The 26,110-nt window shown below is 42.1% G+C and overlaps 1 protein-coding gene across 1 annotated transcript in view; it reads left to right on the forward strand.

The window, feature by feature from the left end:
* The window catches only part of TIAM2 (TIAM Rac1 associated GEF 2), a gene marked incomplete at its 5' end in the record, with an annotated part of 94,298 nt that overhangs the window by 13,450 nt on the left and 54,738 nt on the right, over positions 1–26,110 (forward strand). The window contains 4 exons of the mRNA XM_082481874.1: positions 405–629; positions 13,848–14,033; positions 15,278–15,424; positions 23,976–24,140. Coding sequence (XP_082338000.1) covers positions 405–629; positions 13,848–14,033; positions 15,278–15,424; positions 23,976–24,140 — 723 coding nt within the window. The remainder of the gene's footprint in view (positions 1–404; positions 630–13,847; positions 14,034–15,277; positions 15,425–23,975; positions 24,141–26,110) is intronic.

The raw sequence follows: 26,110 nt of genomic DNA on the forward strand, positions 1-26,110 counted from the left end.
GTAAAATCTTCTCTGTTGCCGTGTTACCCGCAGAAGAGGAGGTTTATCTTTGAAACCTGGTGGGTTTTACCTTAATTAATTAATTGGAGGGGTGAAGGATGCAAGTCACACCTTTCCCATAGCTTCTGGGGCTCTGATGTGCTCCTGGAACTCTCAGAGCTTGTAGGTCTAAGAAGAAGCAGCTGAAGGTTGGAGGCAAGTCATGATGGAGTGCAGGAAAAGCTCACACCCCCTTTAATTTGCACAGTTTTAAAGATAAAACTTTATTTCACTCATTTTAAGATAGAGTGCCTAAAATCACAGTGAACCCCTCAAGCACTTCATGTCCTAGAGCTGCTGACCTATCCCCCCCCCCACACACCTCTTGTCTGCTCATAATGTTGTGCCGTTGATTTGTTTCGCAGGCGACAAGCCAGACGGATCTGGAAAACTGGGTTACTGCCATACATTCAGCCTGTGCTTCCCTCTTTGCAAAGAAGCTTGGGAAAGAGGACACGGTTAGGCTGCTGAAAAATCAAACCAAGAGTCTCTTCCAGAAGATTGACATGGATGGCAAGATGAAAAAGATGGCAGAGTTGCAGCTCTCAATTGTTAGCGATCCCAAAAACAGAAAGGCCATAGAGAATCAGGTACTGGAAACAATATTTTTACGGGAGCATATTTGTCATTATTTCTTGCTTTGGGCTTTGACTGTCTGTGCTTTCTAGGCCTGAGAGTAATTGTCTTGGAGATAGCTGGCGCGGTAGTTGTGATTATTGCCAAGTCTCTGCAGCAATCCAGAGCAGCGCAGGAGGTAGGCTCCTCAAAGCTGAGGATCAGACTGATCTGTTTTATGAACATAAAGCTATTTCTTTTCTCTTCTGGAAAAATGTAATTAATTTTCACTGGTTTATGATATACTTGGCTGTTAATAATATCTAGCTGTTACATAGCATACCACAGAATATACAGCATGTTCTGTGAATAATTTAACTTATTGTTGAATTGCGGTAGAGATTTAAGAATAGGTACTTAGCAATACTGTTCTGCACCTTAAGACAGGATGTGAAGAGTAGTTTATCCAAATAAAATTGGAGGAAGAACTGAGGCAGACAAAACCATGTGCTTCAGTTGAAATTTGGTCATGGCTAGAAGGCCAGGATCAACTAGGCTTCTTAAAAATCCCTAAGAGTCTAGATGAGAACAAGTCAAGACCAGAGTTTTGCATCCGAGGTGGGTGGAAAAGCACTGTGTGAGTACCACTGGCAGCCACTGGAGCACGATACCAGTATCAGTTCAAAGAAAAGGGGAACACTTAGTCACTAACAGCACTTTTTGTAACACACTCTGGTTGTGTGCTGGGAATTTTTTGTCTCAATATAAGACCGTGTCCATCGCTCCTTAGCTTGGGAGAGCTCACATACTACAGGTGAGATCTTTGCCCATGGCTGGAGCAGACAGTATGTTTGCATCCAGGCCTGTGGCTAGGTTAATTTTGTTTCGTTGCAGCAAGACATGAACCAAGTCATCAGTCGCCTCTCCTGCAAGTCCAAATATGGCTTCTGAACACCTGATGTGTTATTGTGATCACGTTTTCGTATTATGGTGGTAGGAATGCCTCAATCTTGGCTAAAGCAACAGCTTAGCACTGAGGAAGATTCACCACTAAGATTTGTTTAAAAAAAAAAAAAAAAAAAAACAAACAGAACAACCGCCCCAAAATTTAGTGTTGATGGTGCATATGTACCTTGGGATTTTAGCCAAGCCATGCCTAAGACAAAAGGTCAGGGCAGATTTATGAGCAGCTAGAACCGTTCCTTAGTGGAAACGGTCACCTTATTGTCTGTACGGAGGTGTATAGACATCAAGCCTTACTCCGCTCTTGCTTCTAGCATGTGAACCAGGAATCACTCCAGTGATACCTATGGAAGTACATCTTGTGGCGTTGACATCTTGCCCATGTCCCCATTTTTGCAGGCAGCAACTGGCAAAAGATGCTTTAATTAGACATGGTTAGCGCTCAGGCAAAGACCTCGCTACCCAGGGCCTCTCGTGTACTAAACCTGTCTAGTAATTTAGCCTAATAGGTCTGTGGACTGAGGTCACTGTATCTTTATTTTATTAGGCCATTAACAGAAGTCATCTGATAATTTGAATTTGTTGACTGGTATTTGAGAGCCCATCTTTACCTGTCTTTCCAGTCAGAGTAGCTATTGCTCTCTCATTCCTTTAGGCTGCCCATTACGGCGTCTTGAGTAGCAACCAAAGTTTATTTCCTTTGATCCAATACACCATAATTATATTTCTTTGGTTAATGGAATATTTTTTAGTTTCATGAATTTGATTATTATAATATTTAAAATTTTTACTATATTGGTTTGAACTTGACGAAGGGCAAACTGACTGGAACTAACCTCACTGTCAATCTCCTGTCAAGCACTTCAGTCTGAAGCTATATGAGCAGAGTTCAATAAGCATGCAGGTTTGTGTACGGATTTGTGTTGCAGATGTTCAAAAGCCCTTTGAGTGCTCAGATGTTCATAATTTATTTCCAGGTCACTTTATTTCATGGTCCAGAGCCTAGTGAGGTGAATGGAGGAGGAAAAAACCTTAAGCATCCTTTTATTGCAGTAGGTTTTGAGACCTAGAAGAATATACAGATTTCTAGAGATGTCTAGTGCTTGTAACATGTGATGCACTGAGGAAAACCACGGATGTATATTAACTTAATTTACCCCTCTCCCCATCACATATGATGCTAGTAGTTTATCTCGAGTCAGCTGAACAATATTAGTCATGCTTTCTTAATATCTGCTAATTAGATGTTCTGTTCTTGAACAACTGCCATTGTTTTCCAGCTCAGTCCCTTGAAGAAGTTGGCTGCATTGTGCTAGAACTGAAATCCATCACTAGGGCTGCAGAAGATTTATTCCTGCTAATCTTCTGTCTGTGAATGTCTCAAACCATCGAATGAGGGCAAACCAGTGAGACAAAGAGCGAGATGGATCATGTGCAAACATCCACTAGTTAGCAAACAATAAATTCATAATGAGCCTTTTCTCCAGTCTTGATCCCTTTGATCTTTATAAAATCTCTCCTTACAATTGCCGAAGGTTTGTTGGCAAAGTCACTTCAGAGAAAAGTCAATAGATAACTGGGTTTCCTAATCTTTTGATTTGGTGTCTCAGATTGGCTTTTGCAAAGGAAAAAAAAAAATCTTGATGTAATTAGTAACTGAGAATTCTTAATATACTTAGTAAGCTAACAATTTTGAAAAAAACATTATTCCTGAGGGAGAAGTTTGCATGTGTGTAGCTTAGTGGTTTAGTAACTGTGGTTGTTTAGTTGTCTTTTTCCCACTTTGAGTAAGAGGAATATAAATTCTGGGTTTGGTTTTGTGTAAATTTGGTGGTGTTTTCAATCATGCGGCAGTTACAGTTCCTCCATACTGAAGTATATTGTCTTGCCAAAACTATAGTTTATAAGCATGCCCTACATCCTGTGCTGGAAAACTTCACTGGTGATATATTTTGGGAAGTCAGCGGAAACAGTGTGATTGACTTCAGAGGGACCACGGTGGTTTTTATGTAGAAAGATGAGGCACGGTCTTAATTTATTTCCGCTGGGGAATTATCTTGGAAACTGTGATTTCTATATCCTTTCTCCTTTTCCTTCCTCTTCCTCAGAAAAGCAACCAGCCAACCTCAAATGCCTATTTTCTTTCACATCTGTATTGGTTTAAAACCAATGCTTCTCTGCTGAAGACTTAGTAGTTTACAGGGGCTTTACAAGCAAGGAAAACCTTTCCTTGTTTCGCAGTTAACCATCACCTGAAAGGCAGTTGCAGTAAGGAAATCTGGACTTCTAAAATTGCTGTAGGTATTTTAATGTATATAGAAGTTTCTTTGTGGTGTCCAGCAAATGGACTGGAGAAGCTCATCTGGTACTGTCTTTTAAATTTGGTGGATTTGCAGGCTAGCAATTGATAAAGCTAGCGCTAAACAGAAGTGCAAACCAAAAAAATGACGAGGAAAATGTTGCTTTTCTAGAGAAATGATTGGTTTAGAGATTGCATGCTATCTAACTGGTTGAGAAACGCCTTCAGCCTTGTGGCATAGATGAGGGATTCTCTCTATCTGGGTTTACTGGTCCAATAATAATAATAGACTTAGTGACTGCTTAAGAGAAAACGGCAGCCCTTCACATAGCTATTGGTATCGTTGAGGAGTTTAGAAGAGATCAATGAAGCATCTGGAAGAGCAGTGTATGTACAGCAGCCAGTCCCAGTAGGCCACTGGTGGCATGGCTGGAAATCCCATGTCTGCGCATACTACCTACAGCCACCTGGTTTATGCAATAAATATGTTGTGGGTGGTGGTATTCCCCCAGCGTATAACTTCTCCCCTAAATTGAAGAGAATTAGGACAAAAGGTAGCAAGTTTGAAAATCCCCTGGTGCTGAGATGAATTTCAAAACCCATCTTTAAAAAAAAATTCTAGTTTTCCTAGCTCTTTAACCTGCTAGGGAAATCGCAGTGTTTGCTGGGAATATGAAGCCCTGCCTAACTGCTACTGAAGTTAGTGAAAGGGATTATTAGCATTTATTTGGCGCTTTTCTAACACAATATTGCCCATTAAGTCAAAAGTGGGGCTGTCTCTGCCTGTAGAACTGGTTTTAATGGGGTGCAAAATCTACCTCACAGTGAGGGCACCGCAGCTCTGAGTGTACTTTATGTACTTGGTACATAAATCTGTTCTGTTCTCTCACTTTAGAACAATAATATAAATAATGGTTGCTTGAAAGCATTCTGGGTTTTTCTCTTCAAATTTTAATCATATAATCATGTTTTCCAAGCTATTCAGAGGTTTCTGATGTGATTCATATTTTCTGTGCACGATACTTAACTTACTTATCAGATGAACATAGGTATTTACTTGCAGGCGCTGAAATGATGAGGCATTAATGAGAAGAACAGGCACACGCTTGGCGATATTTTTTTATGGAAGTTTTCGTCTGTGCTTCAACTAAAAGTAGTTCATCTGTGGCCATAGCAAAATAAGGGGTTCAGTAAGGTGGTGGTCTGTTTACTCTGGGTAGTCGTTAAATCCATTAGTACCTTTCTTCCCTTCCCTGCAGTGTTCTTTGGCTTTTTATGCAGAGGATAACTTCATTACTTTTTTTTGTTTGTTTGTTTAAAATGTACCGGACTCTTCTCTCTCATCTCAGGAAGATGATTGTAATAGTTTTGGGAATTTTATTCTTCAGGCTCCCAAAAGCCCAAATTTCACGTCTTAATTTTCTATAAAGCATCTGATGAAATATTGTCTGACATTCAGAGGAAAACTCACAGTAAGAGCATTTGAAGACAATCTTTTCAGGGAACTTTGCTAGCACTCGCCAGTTTTGCTGCATACAAATTCAACTTGAATCACAATACACAGCTACTTTTCTTTCCTCCATACCCTCCTAGACTAAAAAACGTTATCTGAACTCGTTAGAATAGATCTTCAGTTTGAGTGGTCTTTGAACTGGCTAGAGCAGAGCCCCACTTTCTGAGAGGTTCAGTATTATTTCTTTTCAGGTGTCATTCTTCAGTGTAGGATGGTCCCTCCCTACATCATTAGCAAAATCCTTCTCTTCAGTAGTAGTAGACTGTCACTAAGGAATGAAGTGAGTAGGCAGCCAGAAAGTTAGGGAAGGTCATCTCCATTCTCCTCACTGCTGTAATTACTGTTTTGCACGTGGATGAATTTCATTCTTTGTTTCACAAAGATTTAGTACAAAATAATGAAAAATGGATATACTATTACTGAATGTGGAGTTGCATAGCATTATCTCATATGATGAAGCTGGTGAGGGAGTGTGTGCAGAAAGGGCTGGTCTTCTGGGTTTTGGGGAGGGGCGGCTAGATAATAAGATTCAGTGGCTTTCTTAATTACATCCCTGGCTATAGACATACGTGTGGTACTCCCATTTTCAATCAGATTATTGACAAGAATGTAAATTGGGTACACGTGGGTGCACTTCTGAGCTATTGGTGGTATTGGGAATAAGATTCCCTCTATTTTGGGTAGAAATGATCAAAATTCTGTCCTTCCAGAACAAGTGGAAGATGGCATTTAATGTAAAAAAAACCCCAAAACAAAAAAAAACCAAACAAAACAACAACCCAACACCAAAACCAAACCTGTTGGTTTGGTTTTTTTTTTTTTTTTATTTCAGGAATTTTCCTTAACCTTTTTTTAAGTCACTAGGCAGAGTGAAGAATAAAGGGTATTGCTAATTGCACATCATTGTTGTTGTACTCTATTATGTTCACTTTTTTATTTCTTTGAGCTAAAAGTTATGACAGTATCTCTGTAGTGCCCTTTAAAGTAATGGAATTTCTGGGAGAGTGACGGTTTTGCTTCTTTGAGTTCTCTTAGGAAGTAATGACAATAAAAATCTTTGCCTTGTCCCCAGAAACCGAGTGACTCATTTATCCAGATGGGTACAATATGAATTGTGTCTGAGAACCAGGGATTGGAATGCAAAGAGTTTGGTGTTGTTTGTAATGTGGTTGAAAAGCTGTTCATATAAAACAGCAGCAGAAGTTTCTTTTAAATCCATAGAGTTCCCTACATCAGCTTGTAGAGACACTTTCCATCTGGGCAGAAGATGTGTGCAGGGGAAAATTCTAAATTTTTTGCTGCTCTACATAGTGAATTGTGCCAGCGAGGAGCTCATGTTTATATGTGGTGTAAGAACTTTTATTGAACCCAATCAGTTTTAAAGGCTTAAGCACTGAGAGAAGGCCCTCCTCTCTGTGCATCTTTTCTTTTGTGCTGCCTTAAATAAAAGCCAAGTGGAAAACTGGTATTTTGTTGACAGGTGAGCTGTCCAGGAAGTTTGTCCATCCTTCCTCTAGGTCCTTGAAGTATTATTGGCATCCTGGAGACGTTGTGGGATGGGTCCCATGTTTGGAGTGTTGGAATAGAAGGATACAGGTTCTGTAGGAAGGACAGGCAGGGAAGACAAGGACGGGGTGTCACCCTCTATGTCAATGACCAGCTGAAGTGCATGGAGCTACACCTGGAGATGGATGAGGAGCTGACCGAGAGCTTATGGCAGGGACAGGTGATGTTACAGTGGGCATCTGCTACAGGCCACCTGACCAGGAAGGCTGAGTGGATGAGGCCCTCTATAGACAGGTAGGAGCAGCCTCACGTTCCCCCCTCATGGGGGACTTCAAGCACCCCAATATCTGTCGGAGGGACAACACAGCAGGGCATAAGCAATCTGGGAAATTTCTGGAACTTGTCGATGATAACTTCCTTCTCCAAGTGATAAAGGAGCCAAAGAGGAGAGGTGCCATGCTGGACCTTGTTCTCACCAACAAGGAGGGGCTGGTGGGGAATGTCAAGCTCAAGAGCAGCCTTGGCTATGGTGACCATGAAATGGTGGAGTTTGAGATCCTTAGGCTGATGAGGAGGGTCCACAGCAAGCTTGCTACCCTGGACTTGAGGAGAGCAGACTTTGGCCTCTTCAGGGATCTGCTTGGTAAGAGTACCACGGGATAAAGCCCTGGAGGAAAGAGGGGACTGAGAAAGCTGGTTAATATTCAAGGACCACCTCCTCCAATCTCAGGAGTGATGTATCCTGACAAAGAGGAAGTCAGGCAAAATCACCAGGAGGCCAACATGGACGAACAAGGAGCTCCTGGACAATCTCAAATAGAAAAAAGAAACCTACAGAGTGTAGAAGCAAGGACAGGTAGCCTGGGAGGAATACAAAGAAATTGTCTGAGCAATCAGGGATTAGGTTAGGAAAGCTAAAGCCCAGGTAGAGGTAAATCTGGCCAGGGACATCAAGGGCAACAAGAAAGCCTTCTATAGATATGTCAGTGACAAAAGGAAGATTAGGGAAAATGCGGGCCCACTCAGGAAGGAAACGGGAAACCTGGTTACCCAGGACATGGACACGGCTGAGGTACTCAACAACTTTTTTGCCTCAGTCTTCACCGGTAAGGGCTCTGGCCACGCTGCCCAAGTTGCAGAATGCAAAGACAGGGACTGGGAGAATGAGGAACCCACTGTAGAAGATCAGGTTTGAGACCATCTAAGGAACCTGAAGGTGCACAAGTCCATGGGACCTGATAAGATTCATCCATGGGTCCTGAAGGAACTGGTGGATGAAGTTGCCAAGCCGCTGTCCATCATATTTGAGAAGTCATGGCAGTCTGATGAAGTTCCCACTGACTGGAAAAGGGGAAGCATAGCACCCATTTTTAAAAAGAGGAAAAAAGGAAGACCCAGGGAACTGCAGGCCAGTCAGCCTCACCTCTGTGCCTGCCAAGATCATGGAGCAGATCCTTCTGGAAACTACTCTAAGGCACATGGAAAATAAGGAGGTGATTGGTGACAGCCAACATGGATTCATTAAGGGCAAATCGTGTCTGACAAATTTGGTGGCCACCTGTGATGGCGTTACAGCATTGGTGGATAAGGGAAGAGCAGCTGACATCATCTACCTGGACTTGTGCAAAGCATTTGACACCATCTCACATGACATCCTTGTCTCTAAATTGGAGAGACACGGATTTGACAGATGGACCACTTGGTGGATAAGGAACTGGCTGGACGGTTGCACTCAAAGAGTTGCGGTCAACGGCTTGATGTCCAAGTGGCAAGCAGTGACGAGTGGTGTTCCTCAGGGATCGGTATTGGGACTGGCACTATTTAACATCTTTGTCAGTGATGCGGACAGTGGGACTGAATGCACCCTCAGCAAGTTTGCAGATGACACCAAGCTGTGTGGCATGGTCGACACGCTGGAGGGAAGGGATGCCATCCAAAGGGACCTTGATGGGCTTGAGATGTGGGCCTGTGCAAACCTTGTGAACTTCGATAAGGCCAAGTGCAAGATCCTGCACATGGGTCAGGGCAATCCCATGCACAAATGCAGGCTGGGCGGAGAATGGATTGAGAGCAGCCCTGAAGAGAGGGACTTGAGGTCGTTGGTGGATGAGAAGCTCAACATGAGCTAGCAGTGCATGCTCACACCCCAGAAAGCAAACAGCATCCTGGGCTGCATCAAAAGAAGTGTGGCCAGCAAGTTGAGTGAGGTGATTCTGCCCCTCTGCTCCACTCCGGTGAGACCCCACCTGGAGTACTGCATCCAGCTCTGGAGTACCCAACATAAGAAAGACATGGACCTGTTGGAGCAGGTCCAGAGGAGGGCCACAAAGATGATCAGGGGACTGGAGCACTTTTCCTCTGAAGACAGGCTGAGGGAGTTGGGGTTGTTCAGCCTGGAGAAGAGAAGGCTCCGGGGAGACCTTATAGCAGCTTTCCCGTATCTGAAGGGGGCCTACAGGAAAGCTGGGGAGGCACATTTTACAAGGGCATGTAGTGATAAGACGAGGGGTAATGACTTCGAACTGAAAGAAGGTGGATTTAGATTAGGTATCAGGAACAAATTTTTCACTATGAGGGTGGTCAGGCACTGGAACAGGTTGCCCAGAGAAGTTGTGGATGTCCCAACCTGGAGATGTTCAAGGCCAGGCTGGATGGGGCTTTGACCAACCTGGTCTAGTGGAAGGTGTCCCTGCCCATGGCAGGGGGGCTGGAACTAGGTGATCTTTAAGGTCCCTGTTGGTATTCTACCCTAGAAACCTTTTAATTTTATACCTTTCCTTAGTGTGTGAACAATGCTGTATTATTGATCATTTTAGTAATTATTCCACAGTCCCTCCCAACATAAACCATCCTGTGATTCTATGATTGCTGCAAGTTGATATGGTGTCATTTCAGGCACTGCTTTCTGCCGTTCCCATACTTGTTTGGGTTTTATTGCACTGAGCTCTCTTAGTTTGTACAGAACAGGTGTTTGAAAATGGGATGGTCCTTCCCGAGGCCCCAAAAGACTCTGTTTGCACCATAGTATCAGAAGGGCGAGGAGCAGAGACCCACCCTGAGCCACACTGCTGGCACTGCCTTCGCTGGGACTGCTGCAGCCCTCCCTTTTACAGTCTGCAAACCCAAAGCATGTTTGAGTGGAGGTGGAGGTGCCACAGGTGTCACCTGCAGAGAGGACTGTATAGCACGTAGGAACTATGGATCCCCACATCACCTGCTGGAAACCACTGGTCTGTATTTGTCTGATCCGAATGAATGAATGAACCCCTTGCCTTTCCCAAGCTCCAACTTTAGAGTTTACCTTTAGAAAACCTAACAGGGTTATTGAATTAACAGAGACCTGCTTTTGAGCATTTTCCTTTAGTACTTCTGTTTGTGTGATTTAATATGTAATTAATTTACAGTTGTTTCTTAGTGTCTGAATAGATTTTTCACTAGCCCGGAGGAGAAATGGCTATTTATGTTCTGAAATTGATCATTACTGCTAAAGTACTGCCAAAAGTACCATGCTGATGTTCCTTTGTATGTTAACACTTAAAAATTCATTCCTGAACTAATTCTCTGATGCAAAAGCTCATTTAACACTCCCTATGTAATTAGTGTCTTGTCCCTGCACCAGGCTTCCTTGCATGAGTTCTCCTGGTGGCCCAGGCTAAATAATTCATGGCCCTAGTTCTTAAGGCTTCCAATGTTTTACTCCTTTCTGTCTCTCTGCCACAGCCTCCTTTTTCTCTCTACCTTACAGGGATCCTATTACGCTGAACATATTTATTTGGATGGCCCCTCCTTGCCTTTCTCCTAGGCTTTCTTGTAGTTCCACTAAAGCCAGAAATCCTTGCCTAACGTTTACCCGTACTGAGAATGTCATCCTCCCTTTCCTCTAGGAAAAGCCTTTCATGCTTTTCCTAGAAATTCACATGGAGGTTTTGAAACAGTGACTGAGAGAGGATAGTTTTGGATGCCCTGGTGCTGTGGCTGCTGGTGCAGGCAAGCGCGATAGCTGAGCAGCTCACGCAGGGAGTGTTTCACGTGTGGTTGCTTGTTTTAGCGTGCCACACGTCGGGCCGTATCTCTTATCTCTCTTCAGACTTGCTGTTAGCCTTTGTCACCCATTCCCGCTCTCACGGCTGCCTGGTGCATCCACTTCTTCCCCTTTGCTTTTGAGCAGATTTCAAAAGGGCTGTTTTGTCTGGGCCTGATGAAGTTAAGTTCTTGAGCCGTCTTCCGGGCAGTCCTCCCACATGGGGCAGAGATTTGCCTCACAATAGCAGAATAAGGATCGCAGCAGCTAGTCTGCAGGCTGTAAATTAACTTCATGGACCAGGTCATACTGCGCTTTGAAGTTGTTGCTTTTGTATTCGTGTGCTTCCCCCGTTTAGTCTTCAAGAATCTAAATCTTTAGGAAGAATTATCATAGTTTAAAAGGCTTAGACAAATAGCAGCTGGTATTGGTTCGTGGTCTCCAATTGGTTCCAGACATCCCTGGTTTTGATAAGACTACAAGACAATCCCAGAAATTCCCTGCCTACAGCTTTTGCTAATGCCATTAAATGTAACATCGCGATTACCGACGGTTTGGGAGCTGATTAGCTAGCATCCTGCGTGACTGATAAACACTGTAATTCAATTATTTCTTCAGAATGCCCTCTTGTTGTACCCCACTCCCCCTTCCTAGATGATCTTTATTTTAAAATACAACTTAGTAGAGGTGTTTAATGGGGATTTTGAAGAAGGCCTCAGAAACACAAGCATGCCTGTGTGCAGCCTCGTGCTCGGTGGGAACAGGATGCTCCACTCCAGCAGCACCCAGAACAAGACTTGCTCTGTTCCTGAGCTATTCAAAGTTGGTTTGGCTCCGTGCCTATGGAGGTGTCATCCCAATGGGAAAGACTTCACCTGAGCTTGTAGCTTTTGGCTTTGTGAAAAGCTGACAACCATGTTTTCATTCTGGTTGGGTGTCGACACAGGGAAAGAGCTCATCACAAAACCTCCTATTGGAGTCGTCCCATGCGTAAAGTACTGGCGAGCAGAAAAAGGCTCTGTGAGGTGTGTCTGAAGGCACAAGGAATGCAAAGTAAAGGGCAATGATCAAATAAACCCAAGAAAAATATGATTATTCTTTCTGGGGCACAAAGGATGCATGTTATGAATGTCTGTGGTGAGAGATGAGATGAGGCATCTTCATTATGTGTCTATCTTTGACCTTTTTCTCTGGACTTTTGTGTATTGCTGTCATGATAAGCTTTTGTAAATGCTATGTTTTCCTTTGAATAGTTGTTCCTTGAAAGTTGTTTTTTTTTTTTTAAAGTGTACTGTAAATTATAATTTTGCATTTGCAAATGTACAAGATGGCATATTGTCTTCCCTTTATTCGCCTTCCCTGCCAAATAAGATTACTTCTTACTTCCAAAAGTATAGCCATAACTGATGCACAGTCTGTGAGCACATGTGTAAGGGATCCAGAATAGGTAAAGTCTCGGTTGTAGTATAAGTCTTAGCACCGTTTTGTTAACAGGGCCTTTTTCACCCTTTCGCTGCTCACTTCTTCATTGTTGAAAGTAAGAGGCAAGACACTCATTTAGTTGTTGTGATATTTGGCAGCATTATAAGGAAACTGCTTCTGGATGGGCCTGCAGGTCATAGTTCAGCTGAAATTTTTATTGTATTTATCAGCCTGTCTTCTGAGTCACAAAGGTGCTTGTCCTAACCTTGGCTAATCTCAGTGCGAGGTGATAATGTCCTGTGTGCCCAGGGACGGGCAGGGTGTGCCAGTGAAAGGTATGAAGACAATGCGGGTTAGAGAAAACGTGATGAACTCTCTCCACAGCCCTAAACCACCTGTTGAGCAACAAACATGCAGCGATTGGAGCCAACATCGGAAGATCAGCCTTGTCAGGGGATTTTAACAATCTTCAGTGTATTAACTTAGTGTACATTAACCTAAGGGACCTGCCTTTTCTGCCTTCCCATGCGTGAATGTGCCAAATCTGTTAAACACATCTGCCTTTTTATTTGTACTGTTTATCGGTATTAATGTATATTGTACGCTGTGATTTTGGCTGTGACTACCATTCTGTAAGTTGGGGAAGTGAAAAGCAAAATTTTACTCTTGCACAGTGCATAAGAATATGTGTTTGCGTAGATGAGTGTGTATCTTACTATGTAAAATTTGACATCTGAGTCTTGATTTAGAACTTCATTTGTCTAGTAAGTATTTGAGTCTTTTCACTTTCCTAATCCTGTATTGAAACTGCATTAAGCTGTCTGTTACATCTGCATGTACCCGTATTAGGTATGCTTAAAAATTGCATGAAGGGCATGTATACGTTCTTGCTTTTGGTCCAGTGATTTGTGTTGGGCATATACAGCTCATTTTTGCAGTTTGCCTGAGCGTAAGCGTGTCTTAACCTATTAGTCGGACAAAGAACCCCACATGCTTGTGTTGCCAATATTGTCTCCTGTTTACAGATAGAGGTCATAGGACGATAGTAAAGAATCAGCAGGACCTATCAGCGGAGCTACTTCACTTTGCGCGTTGCATTAGAGTAGCTATGCAGCTTTGCTTTCAGCCAGCCAGCTATACAACCTAAGCTCATGAAAATGAAGGTCACAAAACTAATCTCCAAAACAGAGAGAGAAGGAAAGAAGGGGGGGGGGGGGGAAGCCTTCATGAACCACAGGGTTGTGTTTTTATGTAACTGCTTTTGTGGCTATCAAACTACCCGAAGTTCATGGTGTGTTCGTCTTGTCAGTATGCATTTAAGACCACCAGCTTTGTTTTATTTCAAGCCATCTTTTGGGTTGATGTAACACAATATGACTGAATGTGTTTTGGCAGAGAATAACTAATCTAATCCATATACCACCAGATGAAAGTAATTTACTATGGGTTTGTGGAAGAGCTCAAATTTTCAGTGCAGCCCACAAAGACATTTTTTCCCCTTTTAATTGTCCCTTTTTATATCTAAACAGATCCAGCAATGGGAACAGAACCTGGAAAAATTTAACATGGACCTTTTCCGAATGCGATGTTACCTAGCCAGTTTGCAAGGTGGGGAGCTCCCAAACCCAAAGAGTCTTTTGGCTGCAGCCAGTCGGCCTTCAAAATTGGCACTGGGGCGGCTCGGCATTTTCTCCGTCTCATCCTTCCATGCACTGGTAAGTCCAAATGCACTTTTCATAGGTGTATTATACAAAGACATCATTAATATTGTACTTAGATGTGGAATTGTGCTGGGATAATACATGGCTACACCCACATGCGTTGGCTCAGAGAGCTCTGTTCCCCTCTCACCCTTTCTGCCGGTTCCTTGACAGCAAAAGAAGATTTTCTTCCACAGACACAGACTATGAAACCATGAGGATATGGCCATGACTTTTTTTTTTGGCCCCTGAGGACTCCAGAATTGGTTACTTCTAACCTACATCTAAAAAAGAAACAAACCAAAATATTCTTCAGATGTAGATGAGCCATTGTGTTGCAATTTTGTCACTGTGATTTCACCTCCACTGAGTTCAGAGTTTAAAGTGTATAGGAGCTACGTCACTTAGAGCGAAGAAAGCCTAACACTGAAATTTCCAAAATTTATTCAGGTCTCTCTGGGCTGAGTTGATCTTTTTTGGAGGTTCCAGATGGCTCTGTTTTTCAGTAACAGTTTGATACCCTCCTGAAGAGGAAGTATTTTTAGAATAGGCTAAAACTAGAGGGAATCCAAAATTATAAGTCACTTTTTAAGAACTGTGGCCTGTGTTTGCAAAGAAGAATGAGGGACGTCCTCAGCTGCTGTAAGCTGTTGTGACCCAGTCGGCTTTAAGTGAAGTGCGGCAGTAGCAGGTTCACCTCTGCTCTTTAACCCTGGCAGGGCTGTGAGGCTGATCTTGGCAGAGAGGGGTGGACCACATTTGCTGCATGAGAAGTCAATCTGAATAGTAGTCCTGAAAGTCCCGTCAGGAAGTGTGTTTCTGTCTGCCACTGTTTTTATCTGTGTGGTTTATGTCGTTGCTTGTTAATAACTCAATGCCATAGCACGTTTATCTCCTATGTTTAGCAATTTTGAGACTCTTCTGCTAGCAATTTCATATCTGAATGATAGGTTATCATTCTTCTTTGGAGTCTTTTCATTAACTTATTTTGTTGTACAGAGGAATGTTTTCTTAGTTCTTCCCTTCCTATGACCTTCTAATTTTGCCCCGTGACAAAAAAAAAAAAATTACACTAGCACGCCGTCAGAATACCAAACCAAGCATCACCACTGAAAGTTTAAAACACCGTCCTTGCACCTTGACATATTACATTGAGGTGCACTGACATAACGATCATTTGATGCCTCAAGTTCAAATCACTGTCAATATTTTGCTCTTATGAAAGTGATATAGGAAGGCCTGTCTCTGTGTTTAAATAGATCTGCTCCAGGGATGAAGCTGCTCTCAGGAAACGTACCCTATCTCTGTCACAAAGAGTCCGAAATAAGAAGGGTTTATTTTCTTCGCTAAAAGGACTGGACACGTTGGCAAGGAAAGGAAAAGAAAAGCGACCTTCCATAACTCAGGTAGGTCTTATTTGCTGGGGATAGCATAGAAGGGCTTGTTTCTGCTGGGGCTCATCCTGCAAGGTGCTGTTGATGCACAGGGTAGGAGACATCTGTCCATCAAATGTACATTTGCAGTTTCAGTAGACATGGCAGACTTGCAATGGGCCCATCATTTGTGAAGAGTATATATCTAATTTTGTGTTTCTTTGTGATAAGTTAGATTGGTGAATGAGAGGTCTAGTTCATTGTCAGCAGCATGAGACCATCAGTTTGAATTTGTAACAAGTGTGCCTTCTGGCACACTGTTTGGAAGTAGGGTTTCTTTGGAGATAGCTTGTACGTCCAGTCCTTAACACGGTGTTGTGCTGGCTTATGTCTGGCACTCTGAAGCGCTATTGCAATTTAATGTAGAGTAACACGGGTGACCCTTCAAGGAAAAAAAAGGACGGAATGCTGCAAAGACAGCCATCTTTGGCATGGCCTCTCAAAGCAACACGCCCGGCTTGGAAGTACGTTTTGGCCAAGAGGAGAAGACTGCTGTCACGCAGGAGGCCAGCTGCAGGTGCAGACAGCTGACGAATAAACCCGTGCCAGTTGTCACCAGCCGAAGGCTCTCTCGGAGCAGGTTGGATGTGCTGGAGCAGGCTGGGCCTGGGGAGAGGGGCTGTGCTCCTGCGTGCCCCCGCTGAAGGGCTGCCTCACTGCTAGTGAAGCTTACAGCATCTCACAGGGTCACCTGCTCTTTGTGAAACGAGCGGCCCACGTACGCGTTTAGTGTAAAGCCCACACTTCAGGAGTCTGTATTTTCTCAGTCAAAACACAAGTAAGTGTGAAACAAAAGTTCGCCTCCTTCTCCCTGAAAAAAAGGTAAATAACAGCAGAGACACTTCTTTGACGGTGAGGCAAGGCGTGGAGGTGCACCCACGCTCAGAACATTACTATTTTCACTAGCTTCTGCCATGTCTGCTGTTTCTCCTGGAAAAAAAGTATTTTTTGTGCCTTATTCATTAGGCGACTTTGTTCCTCCGGTTCCCTGGCCCTTGTATTTTGATTTTATTAGTCAAAAATCTATGATCAGCACTTGAAAATCAGCTGTTCTTGCATGTCTGGTAACCTGCCTGTGGAATATTTAAACAAGACTCTCTATATGCATACTGCAGTAGTCCCACAGCTGATGCAACAGATTTCATATTGCAAAATAACATGTCAGGATTTTCTGGTCTAGTGGTTTGTATTTTTAATAGGTAAATATTTATCTATGTGTTACACTGGGATGAAGCTTCTTGGGGTGACTGTTACGCATTTTAGCATATCCATTGAGATGTGTTTACATGGTGCAATTGAATAGGGATAAAACTCGGGTCTGTCTGTCTCTGAAAGAGGGAACTGAAGGAGAAATTTTCTCTGGGTCATCCTTTTCACATAATTTCCCCCGTGTTCCCCAGCAGGTGAGTCTGATTCTGTGAGTCCTGCACCTCTATTTCTTAATAATAAAGAACCCTGAGGGAAGGGACGTTATGCCCCTTAGCTCTGTTCCCAGCGGAGCTGATACCTTGCACTTTCTTAACTGGGTAATATGTCCTCCCATATGCTTTATAGCCCGTGAAGGGGATTCTGTGGAGCTTGGGGATGGGGAATCTTATATCCGTGGCAACGAGAGGAGGCTCCTGCTGCCCTCCCAGTGCTCTTCTGAGCACGAAGGAGGGAGCCCTGGCATAGGCAGAGGTGCCCCCAACACGTCTTCACCCTCCTTATTCCAAACCTTGCAACCAACTGGCCCTCAAGTGTGTTCATTTTCATCCACGAGATGAGTTTCTTGTATTTATTTGATTTTTTTTTTAATTAAACACCTTACAATAAAATTAAGGCAATGTAAATGCTGGGTGTTGCCTATGAATAACACCGGGCAATGACTCATACCCATAAAAGTGAGGAATTTTTGAGGGCATGGATTAAGAACTGACCCGTGAGCCTAGAAGGTGGCTGAAAAGGGGGCCACGTCCTTGCTCAGGCTTGTGTGTATGTACATAATTGTATATCAAAATTGGAATAGGCCTGAGGCTGCCTTTCTTGTCATCTGTTTCAGCCCACTGGGAAACTGGGTTAAGCCGAGAAGCCGAGCTCGCTTCTCTGCTCATTGGGCTCCGATGTCTGTGTCGGACAATAGGTTAAAAAAGTCTTGCTTTCTTGGATTTAATTAAACTTCATTTGACTGGAGCTGGTATGTTTTAGTCCGCCATACCCTAGCTTCAAAATTAAATGGTATATTCTTAAACATAGTTATGTCCCAGAAGTTTTTAGTTTTATCTTAAGTTTAATTTTATGGTATTAATAAAAAAAAAAGGTTCAGAGTTTCTATGCTGGGAGGCTTTCGTAAGCATTAATGAAGTGGCTCAGTCTGTTACAAATCAGTTAATAAAACCGCACTGTAGCAGATGGGGGATGTCTAGGCTCACATTATCCCCAGTTTCTTAAATGCTTATCTGCTTTCTTGTGTCTAAATCATAAACTGGTTTGAGAAATCATAAGCAATAAAATACTTGGATTACATCTGTGGGTGAGACAAGGAAGAGGAAGTTCAGAAGTGGTGCCCTTAATTTGCATTGGCAGAAACCAGATTTCGTATGAAATTTTAAGAGAGTTTGTTGTTGTCTTGGATTATCTGAAAGGCTTTTGCTAGTACAAAAAAAGAGAAGAAAAAAAAAAAAAGGAAAGAAAAACCTAAACAAAAAAAGCGCAAATGTAAGTTGGTAAGTTTGATATTGTCCTGATTTGATGGCTGCAGAAGGAGTTAAAAAATGTTATTTATATTTGCACTTTGGAAGGGTAATCTTATTACCTGCAAATCTCAACATTGTGTATAAACTGTATAGATCTGTCCCCGTGTCTATACAACCCTTATCACCAAAATATCTATTGTATCCATAGCTGTTTATTGAATTTTTAAAAATTTCATTAATAAGCCTAACATCTTTGTGAGATCATAGTAGTTAAGCTTTCAAAACAGATGGGGAATGCAAGTTCTCAGTTTCTGCTTTCATCACTTCCAAAGCAGACACAGTAGTCAGCTATTTTCATTACTTAATAGTGTGGGTTTTGGGTCAAGTATGCCTTTATAGCTAAGCTAAAAGTTTCCATCGATAGCGTCAAGCTAACTGCTCAGTTAGAAGAGATGAAAAACTACAGAGTAATAAGTTTTAGAAAACAGCAACAATGATTTGCAATAGTTCCTTTAAATCATTATTAGATTTGTAGCTGTACCTAACAGTATTCTGAAGGGTGAAACTGTCACTTCGAGCGTAGTGCATGATTTGAAGGTAAATGAATTTAATCTTATTGCTAAAGAGTAGGTAGGAAAAAGCCAAGGACGTGGGTGCTTTTATACATACTTGAATGTGAGTATGCATGTAGCCTGAAAGAGAAAACTTGCTTAAATTTTCTTTATAGAGGGAGATTTTTATTTCTTTAATACTACTTCTAGTCCAAATAAAGCAATAAAAAGTACAAAAAGATCCCTGGGGTTTAGCAGGTTGATATATATAATTATTCGTTCAGTTTTCATTTTTATTTGTCAGAGAATTTACTCAACACAAGTTAGAAATAAAAGGGTTTATTTGTTTAAAATATTTATTTATCTGTAATATTTTTTAATAGATTTTTGATTCAGCTGGAGGACATGGGTTCGCTGGTGTCCAGAATTCATCCAACTCTGCTGAGGTAAGATATGCCTGTCCTCATTCTGCACCATCTTGTTTTTAAATTCCTGAATATATTTCACTAAGTGTATGATGAGGCTGGTTCAGAAACCCCACAGATGTTCAGAAAATGCAGTCAGTGTTGGATGGTAGGATTATAATTTTGCTAATGAAAACACTTTAATGAAAGTTTCTGAACATGCATGGTAGCTGTTTAAAAAAAAAAAAAAAAATAAAAAATCCCCAGAAGCTTCTTCACAGCGCTAATCCTTACAGTGTATATACACTGTCTGAGAGAGATTTGGAACTGAGCATGGTTGGAAGCGTCCTTCACAGTATGGCAAAACCCAAAGTGTATTTTTCCCCTTTGCCTACTTCGACAGAACCTGTATACTTTGAGAACAAAGGCAAACAAAGTCTGATTAAAGTCAATGGAGCGTGCCAGCAGAGAAGTGAGAGTTACTATGTAACTGGAGATTGCCCAGGTAAATGAAGAGGAAGCGGCATCCCCTCGGCCGCGTTACTCAGCAAAGAGCTGTGGCTGATTTCCTCCGGTGCCCAGGAGGAGGAGAGCTGCTCCTCGCCCCTGCCCGGCAGGAGTCCTGGTCCCTCTCAGCTCCCGCAGCCTCCCTGGGGACAACCTCACCGTCCCCTGGTCTGGAAGCAAAGCAGGATGCTCCAAAATCCATAATCACATACGCGTAGGACCACTGAGTGTTGGCTTCGTGCAGTGGGGCTTACACAGACAGGATCCTTCTCTTCCGTAAGCTGGTGCAGGCCTCAAATAAAAAATTCAAATTAAGTCTTAGGCACAAGGTTTCTGGACTTTGTTTTCTATGTGGTATAGCCAGTTTTCTTTAATGGCAACACGTGCCCCACTCAAAGGGGTATTTATCTTCCCATCTGCCTCCTGTCCCTTTTCTTCCTTTGTTCCTTGAACCAGATATTCCCCTGATGCAGTTTAAAACTTGAAAGAAGACTTCAAAAAAAAAAAAATCATACTACAGTACTGTTCCCTTTCAGCTGAGTTTGTGTACCAGGTATTAGACAAAAATTCAAAATCTACACTTAAAATGAAATACTGCTTTTGAAAATGATTAACTATAATGAAGAGCTGTAATGAGTCTTGTGAGGAAGGTTTGGACAAAGTTCATAATTTCTCATAGGTTTTTATGTTGTTTTTTTGTATCGTTATGTGCTGCATGGTTTATTTTCTCATCAAGTGCATTCATTTAATGGCTAGGTAAGAAAGAAATCTGTAATTACACAGAAGTTATACCACTGAGAGAGACATCTCCTGCTGGCAGCAGCTAATCCTATAATGCTGTTTTGCCTCCTGAAAGTATCTTCACATTCTGGCTGCTCTTTGAAGAAGTATATTGAAACACCTGAATTCCCTTAGTTACCTGACCACTTGCTTGTTATGTCCTGGGGTGGGAAAGTATTTAAACCAAGTCACTCCTCTCTTTTTAAAACGAATTATAATTATGAGGGATTTCTGGGGGAAATGATGTCCTGTAGAGAACACTTACACATTCCTCCAGAGTGCACCATTGGGTGTGGTGTGAGATGGCATCCATTTCCCACCTCGGAGACAGCAAACACAATTCATTTCTGTCCGGTCCTGTTACCACGTGAAGATCTGGTCTTTCCCAAACCTGAGAAGAGGCAAAATCTCTTGGGTGCACCCCCTGAAGGTTTCTCCCGAAGGGCTGTGACACCCGTCCCTTGGTTTAGCGCCGACCCCCTCAGGGTTGGAAAGTCAACGGGTGCTGCCTTGTGCAACGGGGTCTGCTGTGGGTCTCCCGTCCTCCGGCGTAATCAGTGCATTTGCTCTTCCCAAACCCATTTGAGTAGACAGAGGAAGGTTTTGAAGGAGCCAAGGAGCAGGCAGAATGAAGTCCTCTCCCTTTGGTGCCATGTTGGGGAAGGGACAAGGTCTGGCTTCTTCACCCAGCTCTTGCTACAGGGTTTCTGTGTTCTCCATAGCTGCTGGATAAAAGCAGCCAGCTCCAAATTTGGGCAGGGGCTCACGGCTCCCTGGGTAGAGGGGACTGGCGTGGGTGCAATGTCACTACAGATTTTGGGCCAGGCTTTTACAAAGTTTAGCAGGGTTGTGTTGCAAGACCTAAAAAAAAAAAGGGTTGTTTTTTTCCTTTTTTTTTTGTTTTCACCCCAATTTAGGTGCTGAAGCAGAGCTCTGGAACTCAAGCATATTTCTAAAAAAACATTATTATCTCAACCTTATTTCTAAAACCTTTTTTTAATGAGAATTAAATATAGCGGGGGCATTTTTAAGATCCTGACATTTTGATGAGTCATACGACAACTCAGAAATGATTCATCATAACTCTGAAAACCGTTACTTTGGCATCAGTCCGGTTTCATTGGCTGATTTCAAATGCAAAACAAAAACAGCATCAAAACTTTTATAAAAAGCTACCTGAGGAGTGCAGCGAATGACGACTACCGAAGTCTGCCAGGAAGGCTGTATTTTCCCTGAAAAAGATGACAGAAACAGAGGCAGAGAGTGGGGGGAAATTACAGAGTAACCTATTGGTCCTGCAGCAGCCCTGTGGCACAACGTGTGACAGTCTGCAAATCCTGGCACCTATTTCTGGAAAATTGGATGGTTTGTTATAACGATGTGGCAATGAATGAATGAACTATTGTAGAATTAGTCACTGCAGGCATAACAGGGAAAAAAAAAAAATTCTCTCTTCATGTCAGACTTTCTGAGATGGAAAATGTGGATCAAGCAACAGTACCTTGACTGCAGTTAAGAAACAGAGTCATGTTTAATAACAGAGGCGAGTTTATCTCAAGGCTTTTGCCTGAGCGCCAGTGTACGTGGCAAGGAAAGGGAAGTATCTCACACTGGCTGCAGAACTTTCTGTCCCATCTTAAAAGCTTCTGGAAAAAAGGTGGCCTTAAACCTGTTTCTCATCACCTTCATCCTCTGTGTTTTGGGTTGGGTTTTGGTTTTTTTCCCCCCATCTCTGGCAATAGTAAGATTTATTTCAGTTGCACAGATTTGAAGAACTGCTGTTGCAGTGCTATAAACCACTGTGGTAGTTACAAACCTCTGAGCTGCTGGGAGCATCTCCCTAGCTGAGGCAACCTAGCTTCAGTTTTCCCCAAAGGAAGCCGTGGGAGAGTTCACTCTGCCTCATTCCTCCTCTTGCAGCCTGCCTGTATTGCCCTTTCCCCTTTCGGTTATTTACACCATGGAAGGAGGCAGCGTTTATTCCCAGGTACTTGATTTAGTGCTTTCGGAGAGGACCACACTTCCATGGGAATTATCTTCTTCAATAACACCAGTGTTATGAGCAGTCTGGAACCACAGCCACGGAGGTGAAACTTCACCCCGTGTAGATTTCATCGCTCTATTAATTGCTAACAGGGTTCCTGTTAGGTATAGTAGTTGCTGGTTTTAGTAGGATTTCCATGGGCCTGCATTAATTGAAATTTCATTTTCGACTAGTTAAAAGGGACAGTTGAGCAAGAGGTGTAAGATTCATAAATGCCATTAGTTCATTAATATTATTCCACCAAAACCAGCGTTACTCTGGTATCAAATTATTGTTGTGCCATATTCTGGGTCAGCTGCAACCTGAATTCCTGCATCGTTTAGTAATTACCTGAACAGCATTGCTTAGTACATAATTTTCACAGCCACAGTTGTTATTTGGAAAAACAAAATAATATTGCTGTCTCTGTTGCTACTGGTAGATTGTTGTCAATAACTTTGCTGCCTGCAGCAAGGGAAGCAGTCCCTGTGCAGTGATTTTACTGCCGCTTTTAATTGCAGTGCACCCCGGGGCTTGTTTCCCTGCGGAGCCAGGAGGAAGAATTGCGTGATCAAGGGGCTTTATGTAGGCAACAAAACTCCCTCGACCCAAACAAACAAACAAAAATATAAAGGAAAAGCCTTAGGGAGGTAGGCAGTCCTGAGAACAGCTCAGGATATCTTAAGATATGTCTTGGGTGACAGTTCGGCCACTTTACAGGGTTATTGTCCCTTTCCATTGACTGCAAGGGGAATCAAGGGACCCTATCTGTGTAAACTTAAATGCCTTGGTGTGGGTATTTGCGTGATGTGCTGAATAGGCAGAGCCAAATATATGGGTGAAACTCCAAATTCTGGACAGGTCTCAGTGTTTTTCTTCTCCTTGTGTGGCTTCCTTTGAAACGTGTAGCCTGAAGTGCAGCACAGAAGAAAGTGTGAAAATGAAGGGTAAGGAAACAACAGAGAATTTATTCAGGGTAGGTGTTGTTATTCAATCAAATGGAGTGACTTTGGAACAAGGGTGAATGTGAAGCAAAATGGTAAACAGGCAAACACCCTGTGCTACCTATGAAACAATATGTTCTTAAACTGTAAATAGAATAGGAACACTTTATTCCTGCTTTAGTCCTTTATTGTGTCATGGTAAGCTTTGCTCCACAGTGCGCTCTGCTGGAAGTTTACTATATTATAATTTTCTGTCAAAATTACAGTAATTCCAGTTTTTTGGCGTTTGTTAATTAAGTAAAATTGTAGTAGTCAGTTCTTCTTAAGAATTTATTCGCACTGGGATATAATATCAGGTAGCTACGTATTTTCACTTCAAGTTAAATCAACAATTAATATGAGATAAAGGTGTAAAAGCCCGTGATGGGAATGCAGAGGAAGTGCAATCCTTTCTCACGAAAATCAAGTCTTCGACAGGGAATGAGAGCAGGTAACAGAACTGTGTCTCTCTCTTGGCGTGGGGAAATACACAGTACCGTGTCTAAATACATATCCACTGCAAACTGCCAATGTAATTGTACTTTGGGGGTTTTTTGCAACATCCACATATGTTGTACATTTTCTGCCTTTTTTCCAGCAGCAAGTCGATGACTTTTTGAATGTCTACTGCTCAGTGCCAGAGAGCATCCAGAAGGAGAGTGCGTGGGAAACACAAACGTATGTTCACTTCTGTGACGGCCAAGGAGTGGCACTGACCCTCAAGCCAGAGCACAGGGTGGAAGATGTTGTGTCTTTGGCATGCAAGGTACTCATTTTTCATGTACGACTGCACCTTATAATAGCTGTAGACTGGAAAAAATATCTAATATATTGGAGGATGTCTAAATAGTGAGAGTATAATACCAGCATCTCCCTGTCACTGTGTTGTAGCACACTGCTCCATTTCCTTTAGTTGTATTTTTTTATGTATTGTAGCCAAGGTAGCAGGATTGCGGAAAGGTTTTCAAGAAGCGTTGCTCAAGGCAGCGCACCGTGAATACTTAAAGAGCAGTGACGGTTTGCCAGGTAGTCAACCCCTGAGAAATCTCAGCACGTGTCCACTCTACGTTGTCATTGCAGCAAACCCAATTGTTCTGTGCAAGTTAATCACAGAGGAGTAACGGGGACTGGTTGAATCAATGCCAGGAGATTAAGACATTTAGGACGGCTGTGACAAAGGCTATCATATATGTTTGCTTCTTAAAGTACCCTTTTAAGCTTTTAATTAAATACCAGCTCTACTTGTGAATTTCAGAGTGCATTCCCTTCTGAAAGTCAGTGCCAGCAATTTGAGAGGAATTGCAATAGAGACTGAGTCACAGGTTGAAGATAAAGTAGAAATGCCGGTTTTAACGACAGACAAAAGACGAGCACCTCTAAAAAGTCGCAACATAACAAGCACCTTGGTCCCCGCATGTGTCAGTGCTTGAATTTAGCTCTAACTTTCTGATTCAAGTCACTTAAATTATGCAAACAAGCTTTTTGGAAAAACTAACTTTTTACTCCCAAGTTCTGTTTTCTGACAACTGGTAAATATAGTTTGTTTACTTCACAAGTAAAGGAGAAAAATAAGAAAAAAAGGGAGTGCCACTCTGTACAAAATCCAGCTGTAGTTTTTGGCATAGGTTAGTGTGAACTGTCAGGTGAGCTCGTTCAACTGCCTTGAAGTTAATGAATTTTGAGGCTTCTAATAGATGAAAGACCCGATTTAATGGCTCTTTGCACCTGGTAATGTTTTAAACAAAAGACAATTAAATTATACGAGTTTTTAAAAATCCAGTGTGATCTATAGTTTTAAAATCAAAATAAGCAATTTGATTTAGCCAAGTCACAATGCGTCTCCATGGCATCACTGAGAAGACATTATCTTCTCGTTGCTTTTGCTGGTGGAGACCGAGTCGTGGATACAGAGTTTAATGCCTGGATTTAGGTTTTAAAAATTCACTGTACCTAGTCAGGCTAAAGGGATTGTCTTAGACATTATTTGACCACCAGGTGGCAAGGTAGAGCCGAAACATTTCGAAGTAGTTACAGTGACATGCAAGTCCCCTGAAAGAGGAATTAGAATTTATAAACGTAAAATTAAGTTGAAAAGGAAATTCCTTACCTCTCTTACTCCATCATTCCAAATTATTTGTAATTGTAAAGCTTGCTTTTAATTTTCATTGTCTGTATCGCATGAAAATTTAGTTTTAAATTATTTGATTTTTTTTCTTAAATGTTTTTCTGTTTTATTTTTTCTTTCTATTCTGTGTGTAAAGCTTTTCATAAGCATTCTCTAATGCTGAATACTTTCTGCTCATCTATCCTGGTTCTTTTCCTTCTTACATTTTCATTCTGCTCTGGTGAGTGTAAGGAATCTTTCTTCTTAACAGAACATGTTTGAATGTTATGTGTATAAGGATAAAGTTCAAAGGGGTTGTTGTTTTTTTTTTTTTCCCTTCATTCATGCTTTATGGGGTTTATACTTTTCTCATTTCTGTTTTCCATCTGAGGCTTTTGGATAGCACGTATAGAAAAAAATGTGCATTTGAATACAATTGTTCAGGATGCAGAACACATGCAACTCATAAACTGTTACACATAATAAAATGTTAAGGTAATTACTAGTTACTCAGTAGATTTAGATTTTGTAAGCTGCAGACATACATTAAAGAGGTTAAATAACCCTCAAGGATGCAGTCTTTCCTTCTCTTTTAGAAACGTTGCTTCCTCCTGTTTTAGAAATGTTGCTCT

This window comes from Vanellus vanellus (genome assembly GCF_965231255.1).
Source record: "Vanellus vanellus genome assembly, chromosome: 3".
Taxonomy (NCBI): Eukaryota; Metazoa; Chordata; class Aves; order Charadriiformes; family Charadriidae; genus Vanellus; species Vanellus vanellus.